General features: G+C 48.1%; 2 protein-coding genes across 2 annotated transcripts in view; one reads left to right on the top strand and one right to left on the bottom strand.

The window, feature by feature from the left end:
* The window catches only part of AMPD3 (adenosine monophosphate deaminase 3), a 46,185-nt gene extending 28,133 nt beyond the window's left edge, over positions 1–18,052 (top strand). Inside the window, exons 6-15 of the mRNA XM_049650177.1 lie at positions 306–435; positions 4,680–4,874; positions 6,177–6,308; positions 6,841–7,004; positions 7,761–7,887; positions 10,593–10,756; positions 11,889–12,009; positions 13,180–13,353; positions 15,093–15,203; positions 16,239–18,052. Coding sequence (XP_049506134.1) covers positions 306–435; positions 4,680–4,874; positions 6,177–6,308; positions 6,841–7,004; positions 7,761–7,887; positions 10,593–10,756; positions 11,889–12,009; positions 13,180–13,353; positions 15,093–15,203; positions 16,239–16,415 — 1,495 coding nt within the window. The 3' untranslated portion in view covers positions 16,416–18,052. The remainder of the gene's footprint in view (positions 1–305; positions 436–4,679; positions 4,875–6,176; positions 6,309–6,840; positions 7,005–7,760; positions 7,888–10,592; positions 10,757–11,888; positions 12,010–13,179; positions 13,354–15,092; positions 15,204–16,238) is intronic.
* The window catches only part of RNF141 (ring finger protein 141), a 33,297-nt gene continuing 27,281 nt past the window's right edge, over positions 13,786–19,801 (bottom strand). The window contains exon 6 of the mRNA XM_049650157.1: positions 13,786–14,893. Within this exon, the coding sequence (XP_049506114.1) occupies positions 14,746–14,893 (148 nt within the window). The 3' untranslated portion in view covers positions 13,786–14,745. The remainder of the gene's footprint in view (positions 14,894–19,801) is intronic.

Genomic DNA, 19,801 nt, shown 5'->3' with positions numbered 1-19,801 from the left:
GTTGCTCATGGGAAACAGAGGCTTGGGATGAATTACTTAAGCACATAAAGCTAGAAGTCAGAGCACCTGTGTGAGTTTGCAAAGTCAGCTTTCCACTGCCCTGAACTGACTCTCTGCTCATTTCGTGGAATATGTGGAGGTGGTTACACAGGTCAGCTGGGTCTGCAGAAAGCTGGGACCACCACATCCCTCCCTGCTGCATCCTGACCTTGCACCTGAGGGTTGGTCCCCACAGCCACTGGAGGTCTCCAAACTGGAGAGCTCGATGCCACTTCTCCTCAACTGTGGTTTCTCCCCACTTGCAGGAAAACATACTGTCACCGGCGACTAAACTTTCTGGAATCCAAGTTCAGTCTTCATGAGATGTTAAATGAAATGTCTGAGTTCAAAGAGTTGAAGAGTAACCCTCACCGAGACTTCTATAATGTGAGAAAGGTGCGTCAGTGGGCCACTGTTGAGAGCCACCCCTCCCAGTCCCCTTTCCAAACCACTGGGATACCCTGGGTGAGTCTGGGGCTGGACCCCTGTGTGGTCTTCCTTGGCCAGAGGAGTGTGATGTGTACATGCAGAAGGAAGACTGGTGAGTTGCCTTCCTTCTCTCAGGCCATGCCTCAGATCATGCTGGGTATGATTCTAGGTGGAAATCTGTCCATATCCTGTATCTCTTGGAATGTGCCCTCTTCCTTAGAAAATAGGGTATGGTCTGTTAATTGTCATAAGACTTGAGGTCAGGCTACTTTTAAGGTAGAGGATGTATTACATTCATCACAGAGAGAAAAGGCTGTTATGAACTCTTTGGGCTTGGGAGTTTGTGGTTTTGCTTCCTTCTGGATCAGGTGTATTTATGGAAAAGATCTGATGTGCTCCTGTCTCTGCCACTCCCCTAGGGTGGAGGGGGAGCCTTAGCCTGGGCTCAGGTTCCTGTGGCCTGCAGGGGCTGCAGCTGGGGCAGGTGTGTATGTTAAATGATCATGGATTCCAGCTTTTCCACTTTCTTCCATTCATGAATATCAGTGCTAAGCACGGGGTGTTTGATGTTGAACAGCAGTCGCTGCCCATCCCCAAGAAGTTCCTAGCCTAGTCCTCTCAGTGTGGTGTTGTGGCAGGGGTGGCTTTCAGGAAGAGGCCAGAACTGAGCTGACTTAAAGAGTGAGTAGGAGTCAGCCTGGAGGGGGGTGGGGTGGGGGGCAAAGGAATGAAAGGGATGGCGTTCTAGGCAGAGGGCACAGCATATGCAAAGACCAAGAGGGAGAGGGTGCTATGAGAGAAGAGACTACGACCAGTGTATGCCACAACAGCAGGTGGTGTGGTGTGACAGGCGCTCAGGTGCTAGGGGAGAGCGTGGTGCTGGGCTGTGGGGAGAGTGTGTTGGCAGAGGTGTATGAGGTTCTGGACCATGCAGGGCCCCTGGGGTTCACAGAGGAAGCTGGGAAGGGGGAGGGGGCATGGTAGTATTCTGGGACAGGAGCTCATAGGGGAAGGGTGGGGATTAGGCTTTGCCTCATGGCCAAACCTGAGCTGAGTCACAGTGGGGTCCTCGTCTCCATAGGGGCCTCTGTCCTAGATGTGACCCCTGAGGACTGCCCCTCTCTGGGGCAAGCTTTGATAAGGGAACCTTGGCTGGGGGTACAGGGAGGATGTGGCTCCTCTGTGGAGCTCAGGCCTCCCTGACCTGATTGGGAACACTCAGCTGTGATGGTTGGAAGGCCTCCAGAGAGGTCCCAAGGTCACTTCTGTTAAGTGAGTTCCCATCCCTGGGGGCCTCCTCTAGGGGGTTCTAAGGTCACTTCTTGTGGTCTGGCATGGACTCCCCTTGGATGGGACCATCCATCCAAGGCTCTTCTCAAGGAAGAGCCTTGAGAATGAGAGGTGACTTCAGCTCATGAGCTGTGAGGCTTATGGAAGTGTCTCAGGGGGTTCCAGGTAGAGGTGACAGCATATGTGAGAAATCACCTACCTGGTACCCTTACCTTTGAGCACTATTTGCTCCTTCTCTAAGAGCCTCAGGTGCTCAGACAGGTAGATGCTCAGGCACCATGCCAGCCCCTCTCAGCCCTGCCTAAATGCACTACACGTACCCAGATGGGTGTCTGAGGAAGCTTCTTGCCCAGCCCAGTGCAGTTCTACCCTCCACATGAGTGCTCTGGGCCTACTTCCTGCTGCCTGGGGCTAAGGTATCCTTGGTGATTTTACTGGCTGGGACACTGCTTCTGAGGTAGGGCCCCAATGGGTGCTCCTGAGCCAACCAGTTGCTCTCTGGCTGTGATGTGGAAGAGGTCCTGGAGGGGGCCGTGGTTACCTAACCCTAGGGGTCCCCCTCTCAGTCTGAGGCTAAACGTGCTCTCTGGATAGAGATGGCCTTAACCCCTGTGCCGTAATGCAGTGGCCTGTTTTCTGGCACCACAGCAGTCCATAAACATGGGCCCAGATCTGCTCCAAGTCAGGCCTCTGCTTGCCCCTCCCTGCCTCCTGGGTGCTGACTGCTCTATCTTACCTTGGAAACCTCTTCTGTGAGAGAACTGGCTTTCTGAAACCCAGGGTGGCCTGGGAGGGTGGCCTCCATATTTCTAGGGTAGCTATCAGTGTTGTGAGGGCAAACCAGGGCTGTGCTCTGAGGCAGAAGCTGTGCGTGGCCATTGGGTCTGTGTGGGTGGTGTTTGTGAAAGTATCTGCAACATCACAACAGGTCATGTGTCATGACACCACGGGGCCCAACCAGCAAGACTGTGTAACTGAGACATTTGTTGTTTGCTCAGAGTTAAGAACCAGGGCCGAGTGTGTTTACTGCTTAGGAGTTGGGTAAGATTAGTCCTCAATCCACTTTGGTTTACGTGCCATATCAGGCATAGCAAATAGGCTTCATCTTCTGTGCCAGACTTGACCATTTGGCAGTGGCTACTCCCAAAGCATAGTGAAAGTGCTGCAATCAATTAGTGATGTCTGATATGCATGTGGAAATGGCCAGTGTTGGCCAGCCCTGTGTGTAAACTGTACTGTTTGCTTACACCTGGATCTTAGGTGAAAACAAGGAACATGCTGGTGTCTCCTCGTGAATTGAAAACACTGACATCCAATGACAGGCTCTTTTACTTGTTTCTAAAATAATAACCTTGGACATTCCAAAGTTTGGATTGGATGCTTTCTGGATTGTCCAGTTGTTTTCTTCCTTCATCTTGTGACTCGTGGGGATAAGGACAGACTGCACCCCCTGCAGTGTGTCATTGGTATGCTAGAGGACACAAGCAGAAAGCCCAGAATGTGCTCTGTCATGCTGAGGTAGTGGAGTCCAGCTGCGTCCTGCTGAGCTAAGCCAGGCTGACCTCTTGTGCATCCCACATGAGCCCAGCCTATCCCTGAGGTGACTGAGCCTTTACAGTGTGCTTTGGGCGATGTTTTAGCTTTTGGTGCTTTGAATTGTTTTATTTCTTTGATGTCTAGTGGTCTTTCTGGTTGGAAGTGGCAAGATTAATGGCAAGAAGGGCCCGGATGAGTCAGTGATGCTATCAGTGACATGGGCTGGCTCAGACAATATTCACAGAGATTCAACAGATCAAATGTCTGGTTTGGCCTGACTTGGAGATGCCTGGCCAGCTGTGGACAGCATTCCCTGGCCAGAGGTCAGCCGCCTCCTCATCCTGGCCCTGGCAGAGTACCCAGCCGGCTACAGCAGTAACTGCAGAGCCCATGAGACTGCTGCCTCTCTCCCTGGGGACCTCCCTGAGGCCCCTTGGGCTCGTGCAAGGGGCATTAGGATGCCCACTGTGACTTCAGCCATCCCCTGGATTAGCCAGGTCTCTGTTTCCTCAGGGCTGGTGGCTGATGGGAATATTCCAAGAGAAGTCAGTGGGAAGAATGGTACCTTGTGGGGCATTTGACGGGCCCTTAGGGTTATTTGAGGATGTGGATATCATCATTTGTTCATCCATCCATCCATTGACTCAACAAATGCATCATATTAGGCTCTGGGTGGGCACTGGAGACTTAGATGCATAAGATGAGGTGTCTGTCCTTGAGGACTGTGCTTCCAGTCTAGTGACAGAGTAGATGGGGAATTTGTAGAGTGAACAGCAGAGACATGTACACTAATGGGAGTGTCCATGCTAGCTTTCCTGGTCGGGCAAGGGAAAAACTGGTCAGTGTGCTGAGGGGATCAGGATTGGCTTCCAGGAGGAGGAGGTTGTTAGAAATTCCCTGTAGGTGGATGAGATTGGTGAGGAGGAAGGAAGACATGCCAGGCAGAGGAGACACATGGGCAAAGTGATGTGGTGCAGAATAGCACAATGCCTCGGGTACCTGTAAGTGGTATGTCATGGCTGGAGCATAGAGCAGGCAGTGGTAAGGTGGGAATTAAGGGTGGAAGTAAGCCTTGAATCCCAGGCTAAGGAGTTTGAGCTTTATCTTGAAGACTTGGGGGCCATTGATGGTTTTGTTAGCTGGGGAATGGCCAGACCCATTTTAAAAAGATCTCTGGATGCTATAATGAGGTGAATTGAGCAGCAAAACTAGAGGGAGGACCAGTTTCAAAGCCTAGAGGAGAAACTGGGGGGAGGGGTGTAGATTCAGGCATTGGTAGGGCCATGGATACTGAGGTTTTGCCATCCACTTTGAGGGTTGGACACCCCAATTCTTGTGGCCGGGGGAGGTGGCCTGGCTCATGGCTTGTGGGCACCATGTTGCAGGTGGACACACACATCCACGCAGCTGCCTGCATGAACCAGAAGCACTTGCTGCGCTTTATCAAGCACACGTACAAGACAGAGCCTGACAGGACTGTGGCCGAGAAGCGGGGCCGGAAGATCACCCTGCGGCAGGTGTTCGACAGCCTGCACATGGACCCATATGATCTCACTGTCGATTCACTGGATGTCCATGCGGTGAGTGAGGTTCTGCCCTAGTGCCTCAAGCCATCCTGGTTGGGGACTCAACCTGCTGGAAGGAAGCCATGGTTGTACCTGGAGAGAGGCTGGTGGTGTAAGCAGCTCTTTCTCTTCTAGCCATAGGAGATATAAGAGGTAGTTTGGCCTCAGGGAATAGCAGGGCCATGCGGTTGGAAAAAAGAGTGTGACTTGGAGTCAGACAGGTCCCCCTTCTAATTCTCCTTCTGCCAGTTAGGAGTTGGGTGCCCTTAAGCAGGTCACTTAAGCTTTCATTTCCTTGTTTATGAAATGGTGAATGTTATGTGCCTTGTTGATATTACGAAGTTATTAAAATTCTAAATGATGGTGCAGCTGCTATAGAAGACAGTGTGGAGTTTCCTCAAAAAGTTAAATGCAGAATTACTATTATATTCCAGCAATTCCACTTCCAGGAACATACCCAGAAGAATTGAAAGCAGGGACTAAAACAGATACTTGCACACCAGAGCTTATATAGCAGCACTATTCACAACAACCAGTAGGTGGAAATGACCCAAGTGTCCATCAGTAGATGAATGGATAAACAAGATGTGGTAGATACACACAATGGAATATTCTACAGTCCTAAAAAGGAATGAAGTACTGATACCTGCTACAACATGGGTGAACCTCGAAAACATGCTAAGTCAGAAAAGCCAGACACAAAAGGACAGTGGGTATATGATTTATTCATATGAGGTACGTGGAATAGGCAAATTCATAGAGAGAGAGGGGTGGTTACCAGGGGCAACCAGGAGGAAGGGGTCATGGGGAGTTATTGTTTAATGGGTATAAAGTTTTAGTTTTACAAGATAGAGTGTTGAACTGCACACTTAAAAAACGGTTAAGATGATAAATTTTGTGTTATATATATTTTACCACAATAAAAAAATCTTAGTAAAACAAATAAAACACTGAATGAAGTAATGTGGAGAAAGTGCCTGATGAAGTCAAAGCAGTAATAGACACCCTTTATTACTGATTGGTTAGTAGTCTGGTGTTTTCTGCTCACTCAGCCAGTGTTGCTCCTAGCTGTGGTTTCTTGGAGCACGAGATGCCTTGATCCTTCACAGAGGGCCTCAGTACAGGACCCTGGGGCTGACTGAGTGAGGAGACACATCATGGCCCCAGGACTTTCCAAGATTTCATGCAAGAGCTGACATAGAAGATAGCCATCAGCATGGCTGCACATAAGACCCCCTTGTAAAGGCCTGGAGAGAGAAATGTGTATGGTGGCTACAGAACAATGTGGTGATCTGTCTGGTGGTCTCCTCTCTCCAGGGCCGGCAGACATTCCATCGCTTTGACAAGTTCAACTCCAAATACAACCCTGTGGGGGCCAGTGAGCTGCGCGACCTATATTTGAAAACTGAAAACTACCTGGGAGGAGAGTACTTTGCTCGGATGGTCAAGGCGAGTGAGCCCTAGGCCTCTCCAAGCCCTCTTCCGATACCTGACAGCATCTACCTGCAGAGGGTGGGGGCGCTGCATAGCCTCCTGTTTTCCCCTCCCCGAATCCCCATCAGTCCACCATCCAGCTCAGGCAAGGCACAGGCATGCAGGAGCCCTGTGCGGTGGCCCAGGCTGCCAGCTCCCGAGCATGGGCACACTGGTGCTGCAGGTGCTGAATGCACGCCAGAGGAAGGGAGGGTATCCACCAGTGCTCACAGCAGCCAGGCTCACTGCCCTGTCTGCAGTCTGGATTTGGGGCAGCGTAGCTCCATTTGGAGGGGCTTCTGCTGCCTGGCCTGGTTAGACATGTGACTGTGTAGACCACAGCCTTCCCCTCCCCCAGGCAGGAGCCTCTACTGAGGTAGAGGAGTAGTTACATGGCAGCAAGAGGATGTAGATCAGGCCTTCCCAGCCTGGGAGCAGGTGGTGAGGGAGCTGCAGGATCCGGCAGCTGGGGTGCTCTTGGGCTGACCTGAGCTCTTCTTTGTGCTAGGAGGTGGCCAGGGAGCTGGAGGAGAGCAAGTACCAGTACTCAGAGCCACGGCTGTCCATCTATGGCCGCAATCCCAAGGAGTGGCCCAAACTGGCCCGCTGGTTCATCCAGCACAAGGTCTACTCACCCAACATGCGCTGGATCATCCAGGTGCCCCGGATCTAGTAAGTGAGGTGGCCTGCTGTCTGCCCATGCCCTCTGGGGACACAGCCTATCCCTCATGGGCTGCTGAGTCTGTACTATTGCTGGTGGGGCCGGTTCTGGTGCCAGCTTGGGCCTCTCCTCCCTAGGGATTTTCCCATAGTGCGGGGGTGGTTGGCAAAGTTGTCCTTGTGACACTTAAACTCATTCTTTGAAGAACAAGCCCATGCAAAACCTAGCAGGAACTACTACCCATCTTCTCAATGGGGTTTGGGGGTGGATTATCCTTTTGCGTGAGCCCCTGGGTATGAGTAACTTGATGGTGGCGTTGCTGGCACTGGATTTCCATGGCTAGGACTCAGATGACCACTGTCCTCTTCCATCTGGCCAATGTGGGGCTCATGGTCCCTGCGTGGGCCGGGATATATGGTTTAAGGGAACTCAACTCAGTGGAGGAGAAATTTGAGAACCAAGAAATTTCAGAACTCATCTCTCAGACCTTTGGTCAGCCTGAGTCCCAGCACCCCACTCCAGCATGGCCTCTAGCTTGGAAAAGCTCTCTGATGGGCATGGGTGGGCGTTGACCAATGCCTAGCATTGCAGAACTTGCTGGGAGTTGGAGAGGAGGGGAAGGACCTGTGTTCAAGCCACATCTCTGACTCTACTCCGGGTGTTTAGATGGAAACACAAGTGGCCTGAGGAAGCGATGGGGTTGCTCTCCCACAGACCAACAGGGCTGGTAGGTTCACTTTAATCAGCAAGTCTCTGCTTCCCCCCAGTGACATATTTAGGTCAAAGAATCTGCTGCCAAGCTTTGGGAAGATGCTGGAGAATATCTTCCTGCCCCTTTTTGAGGCCACAATCAACCCCCAGGATCACCGAGAGCTTCATCTTTTCCTCAAATATGTAAGTGTGGGTGGTGCTTCAGGTGATGTGCCCAGTGGTAAAGGGAAGAGAAAATTCCAAGTGGGTTGGGTCAGGCTTCCCTTCTCAGATCCTGTCACTCTGTGCCCCAGGCAGGGGTGGCCGATCCCAAGAAACTGAATTTCCAAAATAATGAGTTTGCTCCAGGTAGCGGAAGTCCCCTTCTCCTCAGGGGCAGCCCTGGGATGTGGATAGGGTGCCAGGAAGACAGCAGTGGGGAAAGACTGAAGAGTCGGTTCCTGGCTGGGTGGTTCTGGAAAGACTGGATTCTGTCCCCAGAAGTGCCCAGCAGCACCCTCAGGTCTTTAGAAATGCAGACAATCAGTGCTCTTGCTTTTACCTCATAACAATGGTCCTCACGTCTTGTCTGGTTGAGTACACAAGCCCGACAACATGCATTTATCTGGCTAGTTATGGGAGAGGGGAAGAAGGGATAGAGGAGAAGTTAACCAGAAAGGGTATAAGTGGGGCAGGACCTGATCCCTCCCTCTGGGTTCCCAGAATGGAGATGGCTGTAGACAGTGAGAAGCAAGTTCAGTACCCCATGGAGGTTCTGGGGGTCTGACAGGGAGGGAGGCAGGGAAGGTTCTGGAGAGCTGGGGGCATGGGAAGGGGTGATGGAGTCTCTGTGTGTGTGTGTGTAGGGGGCTGCTAGGAAATGTTTGGGCAGGCTGAAGGACGTCATTGAATTTATGTTTTAGACAAACACCATGCTGACTGTTGTATGGAGAAAGGCCGGGAACAGACGGTAGCTAAAGGTGAGGGAAAAGGGGCAAGATGAGAGCCAGGGGGCCTGCTCCAGCAGTAGAGACAGATGCCGGGGACTTGCACCAGCAGAACAGCTCACAGTTATTGAGTGTTTGCTGCCTGCCCAGTGATCCACACCATGACATGGTTTTGCCTCAGCTTCATGATTACCTGACTCCATGTCATTTTGTTGGTGTTCATGCTGGGCAGAATTATTACATGCTTGCTGTATGAAGCACTGTTAATGCTTCCACGGACTGTCTCATTTAATTCAGCCCAGTGAAGCTACTTGCTCCAATCTACATATGAGGAAATCACATGAGGCTCAAAAGTGGTAGAACTGGAATTCATATCCAGGTGTCTGATTCCCCAGCAGGTGTTATTACCCTCATGCTGTAGTGCCTCCCAAGTAGGAAAAGTGAGGCATATGCAGATGGCAGGCCAGGGCTTCTGGGCATGCAGTGGGCATGGTTGCAGCATCGACAGGACCTGGGCAAAGCCTGAAGGTGAGCCCGAGGGAAGAATCTAGGGTGCCTCCCCAGTGCCCGGCTTTGTGGGAGAGTGGACCCTGTGCCTTCAGAGGTCACTAGAAGTGGGGGAAAAGCACGCTTGGGGAGGAGGAGAAGTTGGGGATTGGACATATTTTGTGCTTGAGGCCCTCCATCTGTTGAATACAAAGCTGAGAAGAGGGACTGTTGTTACCTCCATGTCAGGCCCTGGAGAGTTCAGGTAAGGCACAGGGCTAGTGAGTACAGAGCAGGGCTCAAGGGCCTCCCTGGCCCCCAGACCCATCCAGACCATGCTGGGAGCTGTGGTGGCAGCCATGTCATTGCTTTTGACACGTGTTTCTATGACAGGGAAGATTCCGCAAAGACCCTCATGGTCCCTTGCTCCTCTGGGCACCTACTGCCCATATAGGAATGGCAGAGGCTGGCAGACCTGGCCAGGACTCCCCAGTTTGGGTCAGTTGTGGAGCAAGGTGGAGTCATTCAGAGGCTCCTTCCAAAGTGCTGTTGCGGCTGAGTAAAAGTGGGGGAGATGCGTTAGCAGAACTGCTCCTTTGTGCTGGCCGAGAGGCTGTATCTTCTGTAGGTACATGTTTGGTTAGGGGCTGGGAGCAGGTGACCAGGCAGCCAGTGACCAGGGTGGTGCCCCAAGGGGCAAAATTTGGGTCTCAGCTGAGGTGCAGCTACTGTGGAAAGACAGGAAGCTCAGAGGGAAGTTCCCAGGGAGGAGTTGGGGGACAGAGCACCTCCCTCCTGGGAACCACAGCTCACCCTTCAAGGGGCCCTCCTGGATGGGGCCCACCTTGACCTGTTTGTGAGGCACTGAGACTGGTTTCCTGTGGCCTCACCTGGTACATCCCAGGGGCATCCTCCACTCACAGCCCCAGAGACCAGACCCAGAGTCCATTTAGGTTCAGAGACTGGTTGTCTTGCGTAGGCAAGCTCCCTAAGCGTTTTGGGTCTGGTTTGTTCATAGTCAAGCCTTCCCTCACAGGGTGGATCTGAGTGTTATATTAGCTGATGTGTGGTAAGTGCATAGGGCCTGCTGTATAGTTGGCCTGTCCCATTCCCCCTCACAGCTGTTGTCACTGCTGCTGATGGCAATTTCTGCTAGCTACCCTGCAGTGTTGGCCTTCTCCTTGGCACAGCAGAGGGATGGGTGGTGGGTGTGGCTGGTCCAGTCTGAGTTTCCCCTCTTACCATCACCACTACCACACTAGGGCTTTGCACTCTCCAGTCTGGCCTTCTGGCTACTTTTAGAAGCCACAGAGGGACAGGTTATGGCATCGTCCCCACTTCCGATCCCTGGGAGGAATGTGGCCTCAGTTAGGCTATGGGGTCCCCAGCTGACGGATGAACCTGGGAGGCTTGGCCCCCAAGGCCTTTGGCAGCTCATCTGCCTCAGCTTGATGCAGGACCCCTCCTCCTGCCCAGGTGACAGGGTTTGACAGCGTGGATGATGAATCCAAGCACAGCGACCACATGTTCTCAGACAAGAGCCCCAACCCAGACATCTGGACCAGTGAGCAGAACCCGCCCTACAGCTACTACCTGTACTACATGTATGCCAACATCATGGTGCTCAACAACCTCCGCAGGTGGGTGAGCCCAGCCCCTGCACACACGTCTGTGTGCCCTCACACCTCACACCCGGGGCCATGCCCCAGCACACAACACAGGTCACAGTATTCACAGAGCCGTGCACACATGCAGGCATGCTGCTATGCCGCAGACATGATCGTACAACACAGCCAGACTTTATGCCCGTACACACACGTGTGCATACATATACCCACCAAGAGCTATGCGTGTATCTGTTCATCCCTGATATGATACAGACATGGGACATGCCAACACACACGCATGTTCTTTCCACCGCACCAATAGTGTGCACACATGCATCTATCCATGCAACCAATTATTGTATGTGACAGGCACTGTCCCAGGCACTAGACATCTAACAGAGAACAAAGTAGACTAAATCCACGCCCTCGTGGAGCTCACATCACTATCCTATCTGCACAGGCTCCCACCAGTGCTCACACACCCAGGGGATGTAAGGCGGGAGTTGGGTGCCCAGAGCAGCAGACACTGAGCTGTTCATCCTCACCCCCTTGCAAGTCTAGCCTCCCTCCTGCCCCTGCTGGGCCATGGGGCCTCTCTAGCTCAGCCTAAGCCAGTGCAGCCTGTGGAGGTTTCGGATGGACCATGATTGAGAGGAGATGGCCTGGTGTTGGGGTGGGGCAGTCCAGGCTGAGCTGCTGGAGGGAGGGGCTTAAGTTCTAGCTCTAGCTGACCTGCCCAGGGGTTTTGAATGCCTGACTCCGCCCTCTGGGTTTGCCCATTTTTATGACAAAGTGGTTGGACTCCATGGTTTCACATGGCCTTTGCTGCTCTGAAGGTCTGTGAATCTAGGCTACAAGACCTGGTAAAGAGGGGAAGGTCAGTAGTGGACGGGGACACAGCAAGTTCTCTTTCTACCACTAGGTCCCCTTTCTGTTCCCCAGAGATGGCATCTTTTGGTTCTGAAGATCACTGGACCTGGCTCTCTGTATTTTGGAGGGTGGGGTGGTAGTTTCCAGAGTGCCCTGTGTCAGCTGTGTTGACTCTCCCACGGGTGACTGTCTTCCCTGGAGTAGGTCCTGAGCTAGGAGTACATGCCCCAGGCCTGTGCGGCCCTACGTACAGTGGACCAGGGGTCCTTACTGACTAAGAGCCTCACTTCTGCAGGGAACGAGGCCTGAGCACTTTCTTGTTCCGGCCTCACTGTGGAGAGTCTGGCTCCATCACCCACCTGGTGTCTGCGTTCCTGACTGCTGACAACATTTCCCATGGGCTACTCCTCAAGAAGGTAACCAGACCACTCACGGAAACCTGCCCTGCAATGATGGTCCTGCCATGGGCTCCCCTGGGGAGGAGTGGGATCGATTGGGCTCCTGTCTGCCCTCTGGGAGGCTCTGGCCAGTGACGTTAAAAGGCTGGCGCCTTTTTCTGGGTTGGGCTGTCTGTAGTCATCTTGGTTTCATATTTATCATATTTAATTATGAAAAGAATATAATCAAACATATTGCAATTTGGATCTTCCAAAAGATGGAGAAATGGAAAAAACAAACATTATTGCAATTACTTTAAAAGAAATAGCCATTATTAGCTTTTTGGGATTTCTAATTCTCATCTTTTTTTTTTTTTACCAGAGCAGATTTCGAATGTGCTTATTATGAGCACAGATTTTGTTTTGTTTTGGTTCTACTTTGTCCTTTAACTTTATATAACAAGCATTTTTCTGTGCTGCAACATTTATGCTCCTCATCCTAAAGGCTGTTGGAAGGATGGCCCACCACTTGGATGGTCTATAATTGATTCAGCTAGTCTCTGATTATTCGACAGAGTCTATCAAATTTTTGCTTGTGTAAATAATACAACCACGAACTCTGCCCATTTGGTCTTCTCCATATTTTGGATCACTTCCATAAGAAAGATGTTTGCTCAAGCTCCTCTGGTGCCTCTTGTGTCCTGGGGAGGTCTAATTGTGTGTCACAATTCCGTGGGCGGAGGGTGTTACATCAGAAAACCACTCCAGCCCAGTCAGGTCTGCCCCTTCCCATCTCCGAGGAGCCAGAGTGTTTACAGACTCATCCTGGGTGTTTGTGGTCAAAGCAACATAACAAAAGACCAGCATCTCCTGGGCTGACCCACTGGGGGCAGTACCTGGGGGAGGGGAGCAGAGTATGTAGCCTGGGGTCAGTTTGGAGCCTTGCAGCTGCCTTCTTGCCCTGAGCTGTGCCTTGTCTGGAGCCAAGAGGGCGAGCACCCAACAGTAGGTGGAGGGCAGCCCAGGAGGAGAGGGGCATGTGATGTATCAGATGAACATAGAGGTGGGGAAGGGGAGGTGGGGATCTGGGTCTGTTGGCTTCAGGGAGCTCTGTTACACAGACACTAGCCGGACCTGGTTTCCACTGATGAATGCTCCTTCCCTCCCTTCTCTGGCCCTTGTCACCTGAGTTTGGTGGTTCTTTTGCAGAGTCCGGTGTTGCAGTATCTCTACTACCTTGCTCAGATCCCCATTGCCATGTCTCCTCTTAGCAACAACAGTCTGTTCCTTGAATATTCCAAAAACCCTCTGAGGGAATTCCTGCACAAGGGACTCCATGTTTCTCTCTCCACTGACGACCCCATGCAGTTCCACTATACAAAGGTGAGGATGTTAGGTGCCCCAGCCAGCCCTGGTCTGCCCTCCCAACTGCACACACTGGAGCACACACTCAGTTCTGCTTTTGGGGTGGGGTTGGTGCCCAGTGAAGGCAAGAGATAAGCTCCTGGGGAGCAAAAAGTGTTTCTTCCAGGAGCCCTGTCTTTGGAGTCCTTGAACCCATGAAGGCACAATTTTATTTTTTTGCCTTCTCCATTTTCCCTTTCTTTGGCATTTACTATCTCCATGATGTTGGTAAAGTTACTTGATCTCTATCTTATTCCTCTTCATCTGTAAAATAGGGATGAAATTGTCTCTATGTCTACCTCTGCTTTATTGTGAGGATCCATTAAGATAATGAACCAGAGTCTAACAGAGTGTCTGAATATAGCATGTATTCAAAATGTTAACATTTTAATACTATTATTATTATTATTATTAATTATTATTATTCTACTCTGGATCTGTAGGGCCAGGAAAGAGGAAAGGAAAGGCAATATCATGCATGGGGACCAGCCATTGATTAGTAAAAACAGAAGTGCCCGAGTCGTCTAGGACAGGCTCTCCAAGCTTTTGGTCTCAGGACCCCTTTATAAGCTTTAAGAATTAAAGGCCCTCGGAAAGCTGTTGATTACATAAGCTATATCTAGTGATATTTAAGTGTGTTAGAAACTAATTTGAAATTGAAAAATATTAACTCATTTAAAACTAACATTAACAAGGTTGTGTGTGTCTGGGGGTGGCTCAGTTGGTTAAGCATCTAACTCTTGATTTCAGCTCAGACCATGGTCTCACCATTCGTGGGATTGAGCCCTGCATTGGGCTCTGCACAGACAGTGTGGAGCCTGCTTGGGATTCTCTCTCTCTCTCTCTCTCTCTCTCTCTCTCTACCCCTCCCCTGCTCATTCTCCGTCTCCCAAAATAAATACATAAACTTAAAAAGTAACATTAACAAACATACCAAATGTTAACATAAATAGCAATTTTTATGGAAACTAGTCATATTGTCCAAAAGCAATCGGTTGTGATGCCTTGTTTTTTATCAAAGTATATGAAGAAAATCTTGCCTCACAAAGGTACATAGTTGGAAGAGGGATGACCTTTCAAAAGGCCTTCAGGACCTTGGATCACATTTTGAGAACTGCTGCTCTAGGTTACAGAGGCAGTGGGGGTGTCCGAGCAGTAATGGGAGAGCTTATGATCGATGGTAGACATTTCACATCCTAGGAGGTAAGGCAGAAAGCACAGCTCAAACCCAAATCCTTTTGGGATTACTGTCTCACTACTTGGTAATTTCTCATTCTTATTTAACGTTCCAGCTTTGCTCTTAATACTTTATTCAGATTCACTTTTATTTTGGGGCAATCTTAAGAAAGTGATGTTAAATAAAAAGAAAAGCTACAAAGCAGGTACTAAACATGTACACGCCCAGGGTGATTGTCGCAGTGGAACAGAGGCTGGCATCCGCATGACTTCACAGGGCTTCAAACATGTGCTGGCCAACAAATCAACGTGGAGGGGTTCTTTGACATATCTCTTTGGAAACCTGAGAATTCACCAAAGATGATCTTACGAGTTCATAATTTAAGGGGGTGGGAATGTTGTTTGGTTTTCCAGGTGGCAGACATTAAAGAAAAATTAGATCTGCAATGTCTGTCTGATGTTTCTAGCTTTGGGAATATGTGAAGGATTGAAATGGATATCCTACCATCTCATATATTTGCTTTTGGGGGGGGCGGATCTAGGAAGCACTTATGGAAGAATATGCAATTGCCGCTCAAGTGTGGAAGCTGAGCACGTGTGACCTGTGTGAAATCGCCAGGAACAGCGTGCTGCAGAGTGGCCTCTCCCATCAGGTATGGTGTGTGATGGCACTGCCTTCTGTCCCTCTTATCCCTTCAACACACATACAATGGGTGCCTGCTGCATGTTAGGCACTTTCTAGGCTCTGAGATCCGTGAGGATGACAAGCAGGGTGAACGCTGAAACTCTCTAGGGGAGACCCCTGAATTTTCAAGGCTGCTCTTTCACCCTTTCACACCTCAAACATGACCTCCTCCGAGAGACCCTCCCTGATCACCATTCTACCACAGCCACACACTTGCCATCATTCTCCAGCCCTTTAATCTGTTTTTCTTCATAACATTTATTACTACTGACATTGTAATATGTAGTTATGTGTTTTCCCGTCTTTTCTTCCAGAATGTAAGTTCCATTAGACGGTTTTGTTCAGCATTATACCCCTAGGGCATAGAATAGTCCCTGGCACATAGTAGGCACTCGGTATTTTTTCGATAGTGAATAGTACCTACACTGAGTAAAACATTGTAGGGATGGGACCTGGACATCGGTAATTTTTTTTATAGTTCCCTAGGTGATTCTGATGTGGAGCCAGGGTTGAGAACCATTTCTCTACGTGGTGTCTTAGGCTCCTGGGTACCTCCCTGGGGTGGTGTCACTGGTACAGTAAGAAGCCGCATCGGTGCTGCTCTTATTGGATGCTGATGCAGAGAAGAGCTAAACGTTCATGATTCAATTGTGCAGACCCGCTTCCTAAGACTGTCCCTGTCAGCTCTCAGGAGGGACTGAGAGTCTTCTTGCCTTCATCTTGCCTTCTTCATTGCCAGCAGCTCCTGGAGGTCTTATCTTTTTCTTGTGGTCAAGGAAAGCATAGTCAGAAATGAAGGGAATGAGTGTGGGCATCAGGGTGACATGCTCGAGCACATGGGCCAGCAGGAATTTTTAAGAACCCTGTGGGGAACGATGTCCTGGTGAAGGACCAGCTTCAGGGGACTGGTTTGATTTGGTGTGGCTAATGTCAAAGCTGCCGTAGGGATATAGAAAATAAACCTAAGGTATATGGTTTCATTTGTACTTCTCTGGTTCCACAGGAGAAGCAAAAGTTTCTGGGACAAAATTATTATAAAGAAGGACCTGAAGGAAATGATATCCGAAAGACAAATGTTGCTCAGATTCGGATGGCGTTCCGATACGAGACCTTATGCAATGAGCTCAGCTTCCTGTCTGATGCCATGAAATCAGAAGAGATCACAGCTCTGACCAAATAGGTCCAGCAGTGGACAATGCATTTTAACTTTCTGGTTTAATTTCAAGTTTGCTGCGATTAACAGTGGTCAAGATACCAAACTAGGACTGTCCTCCATGTAGAGGATGCCTCTGACTAGTGATTTCGGTTGTACTGTTCACTTTAAGATCTAACATGCCCACTTCTGTTAGTATTTCTGAGTAGTAGATGGTGACTCCTCCTTGGGGATCTGGGAGCTGGACACTTGTCTGTACTCATTCCTAATTTTCCAAATATGTCTCTTGAAACAGCTAGTGCTTGCATTGTTGGGGCCAGGATCTTGCAAGGTCCAGTGCCTACTGACATGAGGTCTGTGTGGTTTTCTGCCAAAATCCTCTATAGACCCTGCAGGCTAGTTGGTAGTTGTTCATTTCAGCCTCTGGCTGGCTGCCTTAAACAAAATCAATTTCAAAGCTCCCTTTCATAAAGGAACTACTTTGAGAGAATTAAAATAGAAAATTTCCTTCTTGACAATTTGCATTTTTTATGTATTTCTTAAAATGTTTTACTTAGCCCTCCTATTTAGGAAGCCACATACGCACATTGAACCAATCGCTTCTGTTCTGTGTCTTGGTTTTCTCATCTGAAAAGTACGGGTTTGGACTAGATGAGTAGTTCTCAAATGTTCTGTGAATGCCCCCCATCCTGGACCACTTCAGGAGGAGGGGGAGGGCAGGGGGAGTGAGGTTCTGGATGCCACTTTCTTCAAAGCAACTCTTTCATCACTTTTACACTGGGGCTTCTACATATTTTCATTTGAACTACGGACTTTGGAAAACATAGGATTAGATGATCCCTGTTCCTTTTGGTTCTAATATTTTGACTATAGCCCAATTACCATTTTACTTATGAAAAGTTAGGGCCAGAGAGGTGAAATTTGCTTAAGGTCACACAGCTAATAAGTAATAGGACCAGAACTACTTTCCCTACTCCTCCTAATCCAGTCCTTTTCCCCACTGTTCCATTAGGCCTCACAGATGTTAAATTTTACCAGTGTAACCTGTGCATTTTTTTAAGGTGAAATTTCTCCCTTACCTAACATGCAGACTTCTTTAGAAGATATAAGTGGTCCCAGGGGCCAGGTAGAAATTATTTTTAAGACCAAACTGAATTTAAGCTTTACCAATGTACTCTTCATCTGTGTTACTAGTGCCTGGTACATAGTAGGTGCTCAATAAATGTACATTGAATAACTGAATGAATTTCTCTTTTGGCAATTTTTTTAAGGATATGTGCTCCAAGTATGCAACAAGCTGCTCAAGGACCTTTCTATTTCTGTGGGCAAATGCAGATTATGACAAGCCTTTCTAAATTATTATAGACTTAGAAGAACTCTATTTTTGCCTGTGAAGATGCTTATTTGACTTTAGATGGTCTTGTCCTGTGACTTTATAATGCTTATCCCCTCTACCGATTAACTCAGCATATGGAACAATAAATGTAGTCTTTTTATTAGGCAGACATGTATGCTATCTTCCAGCTAATGATGAAACTAACTGAAAACCCAGTATTTATCTTACACATTCATTATTTTTGAAAAGGCCCCATTTGTATACATTTGTCCTAACTCAGCAATTATTGTACAGTTTTTAATTGTCATTTTATCTGTACCAAGTATTTGTTTTTAATTATTAAATAAATGTCTCAATAATTTAAAACTATTTCAAGTTAATACTATTTAAAGCAAAACAAATGAAGAAACAAAAAGCAGAATCAGACCTATAAATAGAGAACTGATGGTTGCCAGAGGGAATGGGGTGGGAGCATGGGTAACACAGGAAGGGGAGTGGTAGACACAAGCTTCCAGTTATGGAATAAGTCACAGGAATAAAATGCACAGCACCGGAAATAAGTCAATGATATTGTAATAGCACTGTATGGTAACAGATGGTAGCTACACGTGTGGTGAGCATAGCATAACATACAGAGAAGTTGAATCACGATGTTGTACACCCAAAACTAATGTAGCCTTGTGTGTCAACTATACTGAAATAAAAACAATTTTTAAAAAAGATTGGGCATCATGAAAAGTTATAAGTAACAACTACCAATTTATCTTTTACTAAGACTCAGACATAGATGACGTTTATAATGAATACTCAAAAATTTTAAACTGAAGCTCACCAGACCCAGAAGGTGGACCTTTGCTACCTTTTTTCTCTAATTTCTGGCCTGTTACAGTTCCTGAGTAAAACCACACGTGTTCCCTTTCCCTGGATATTACTTTAATCTGTTCAGCCACCATGTATTCGATTTTACCTGTCCTGCAAACTTTTCAGACACCTTTTTCGGTAGCGCTTTGCTCTTTTATCTCATCACTGTACCTAATTGGCTTTGGCCTTTTGCAGGGGCGTGGGGTGGGTGGGGGATGAATCCCTACTTTCTTTTGTGTTCACAGGTGGAATCAAAGGCTATTGTATACTAGCCCATGTTTGTAAAAGAACAAATTTCGAAGCAGGTTATCCCTTGCTATAAAAGCCTCAAGTTCATGTATGTGTCACTCCAAACTGCATTGTGGAGATGATCAATAACATTGCTCTTTGCCACATGAAAACCAATCACAGCTCCTGGGTTGGTATGTACCAAGGTGAGTCCTGGGCCTTTACTTCCTTTTATCTTGAATTAAAGCAGAGTTGAAAGCACATCTCTCTGGCTTTCTCTTTACTAGTTTCTGAGTCCTCCACTGGAATATTCATCTTTTTTTGGATTTATACACACGATTGAAGGAGATAGATTGGTAATACACCTAAGCACACAATACCTGAACTATGACTGTTATAAAGAACAAGGGTAACTAACTACAATGAAAGGAATACTAATCAGAAAAACATAGTTGCTTGGAAATTTAAAAATCCTCAACCTTTAAATAAGTATTTTATCAGAAAGATCGAGGATGCCAGAGAGTAAGACTATAAACAGTTGCAAGATTATCAAAATGTATCTCTGAGGAGGCTTATGTCTTTTGGTACCAAAATGTGTACTTCTCCAGGATGTTGTACATCAGTAAATTGAAATATAAACTGCCATTCCTTCTTATAAATGGCTTTCCTCTTCTCAGCACTAAGATTCTAACATGCTTTTCTAATTATACTCTTTAACTTTGGAAATGATTTTACAAGAACCACAAAAAACCACTGTAGGGTGGAGTATTTTATCTTTTTCCTGTCCAACAGGGTAAATAAGACATGAGAACAAATGAAAATCTGTTGTCTGATATGTATATTATATTGTCATCGTGCTGCCCATCATAAATGGGAGTGATCAGCTGACTTCCCTAATCTCCAAGCAGTTTTCTTATTCCTCAATAGACAAAGTAAGCTTGACTTAAGAAAGAAAAAAAAAAAAAAAACAGTTAAAAATGCAAATTCT

The sequence above is a fragment of the Panthera uncia genome, chromosome D1, assembly GCF_023721935.1.
Source record: "Panthera uncia isolate 11264 chromosome D1, Puncia_PCG_1.0, whole genome shotgun sequence".
NCBI lineage: Eukaryota > Metazoa > Chordata > Mammalia > Carnivora > Felidae > Panthera > Panthera uncia.
This window is presented reverse-complemented; position numbering and strand designations above follow the sequence as displayed.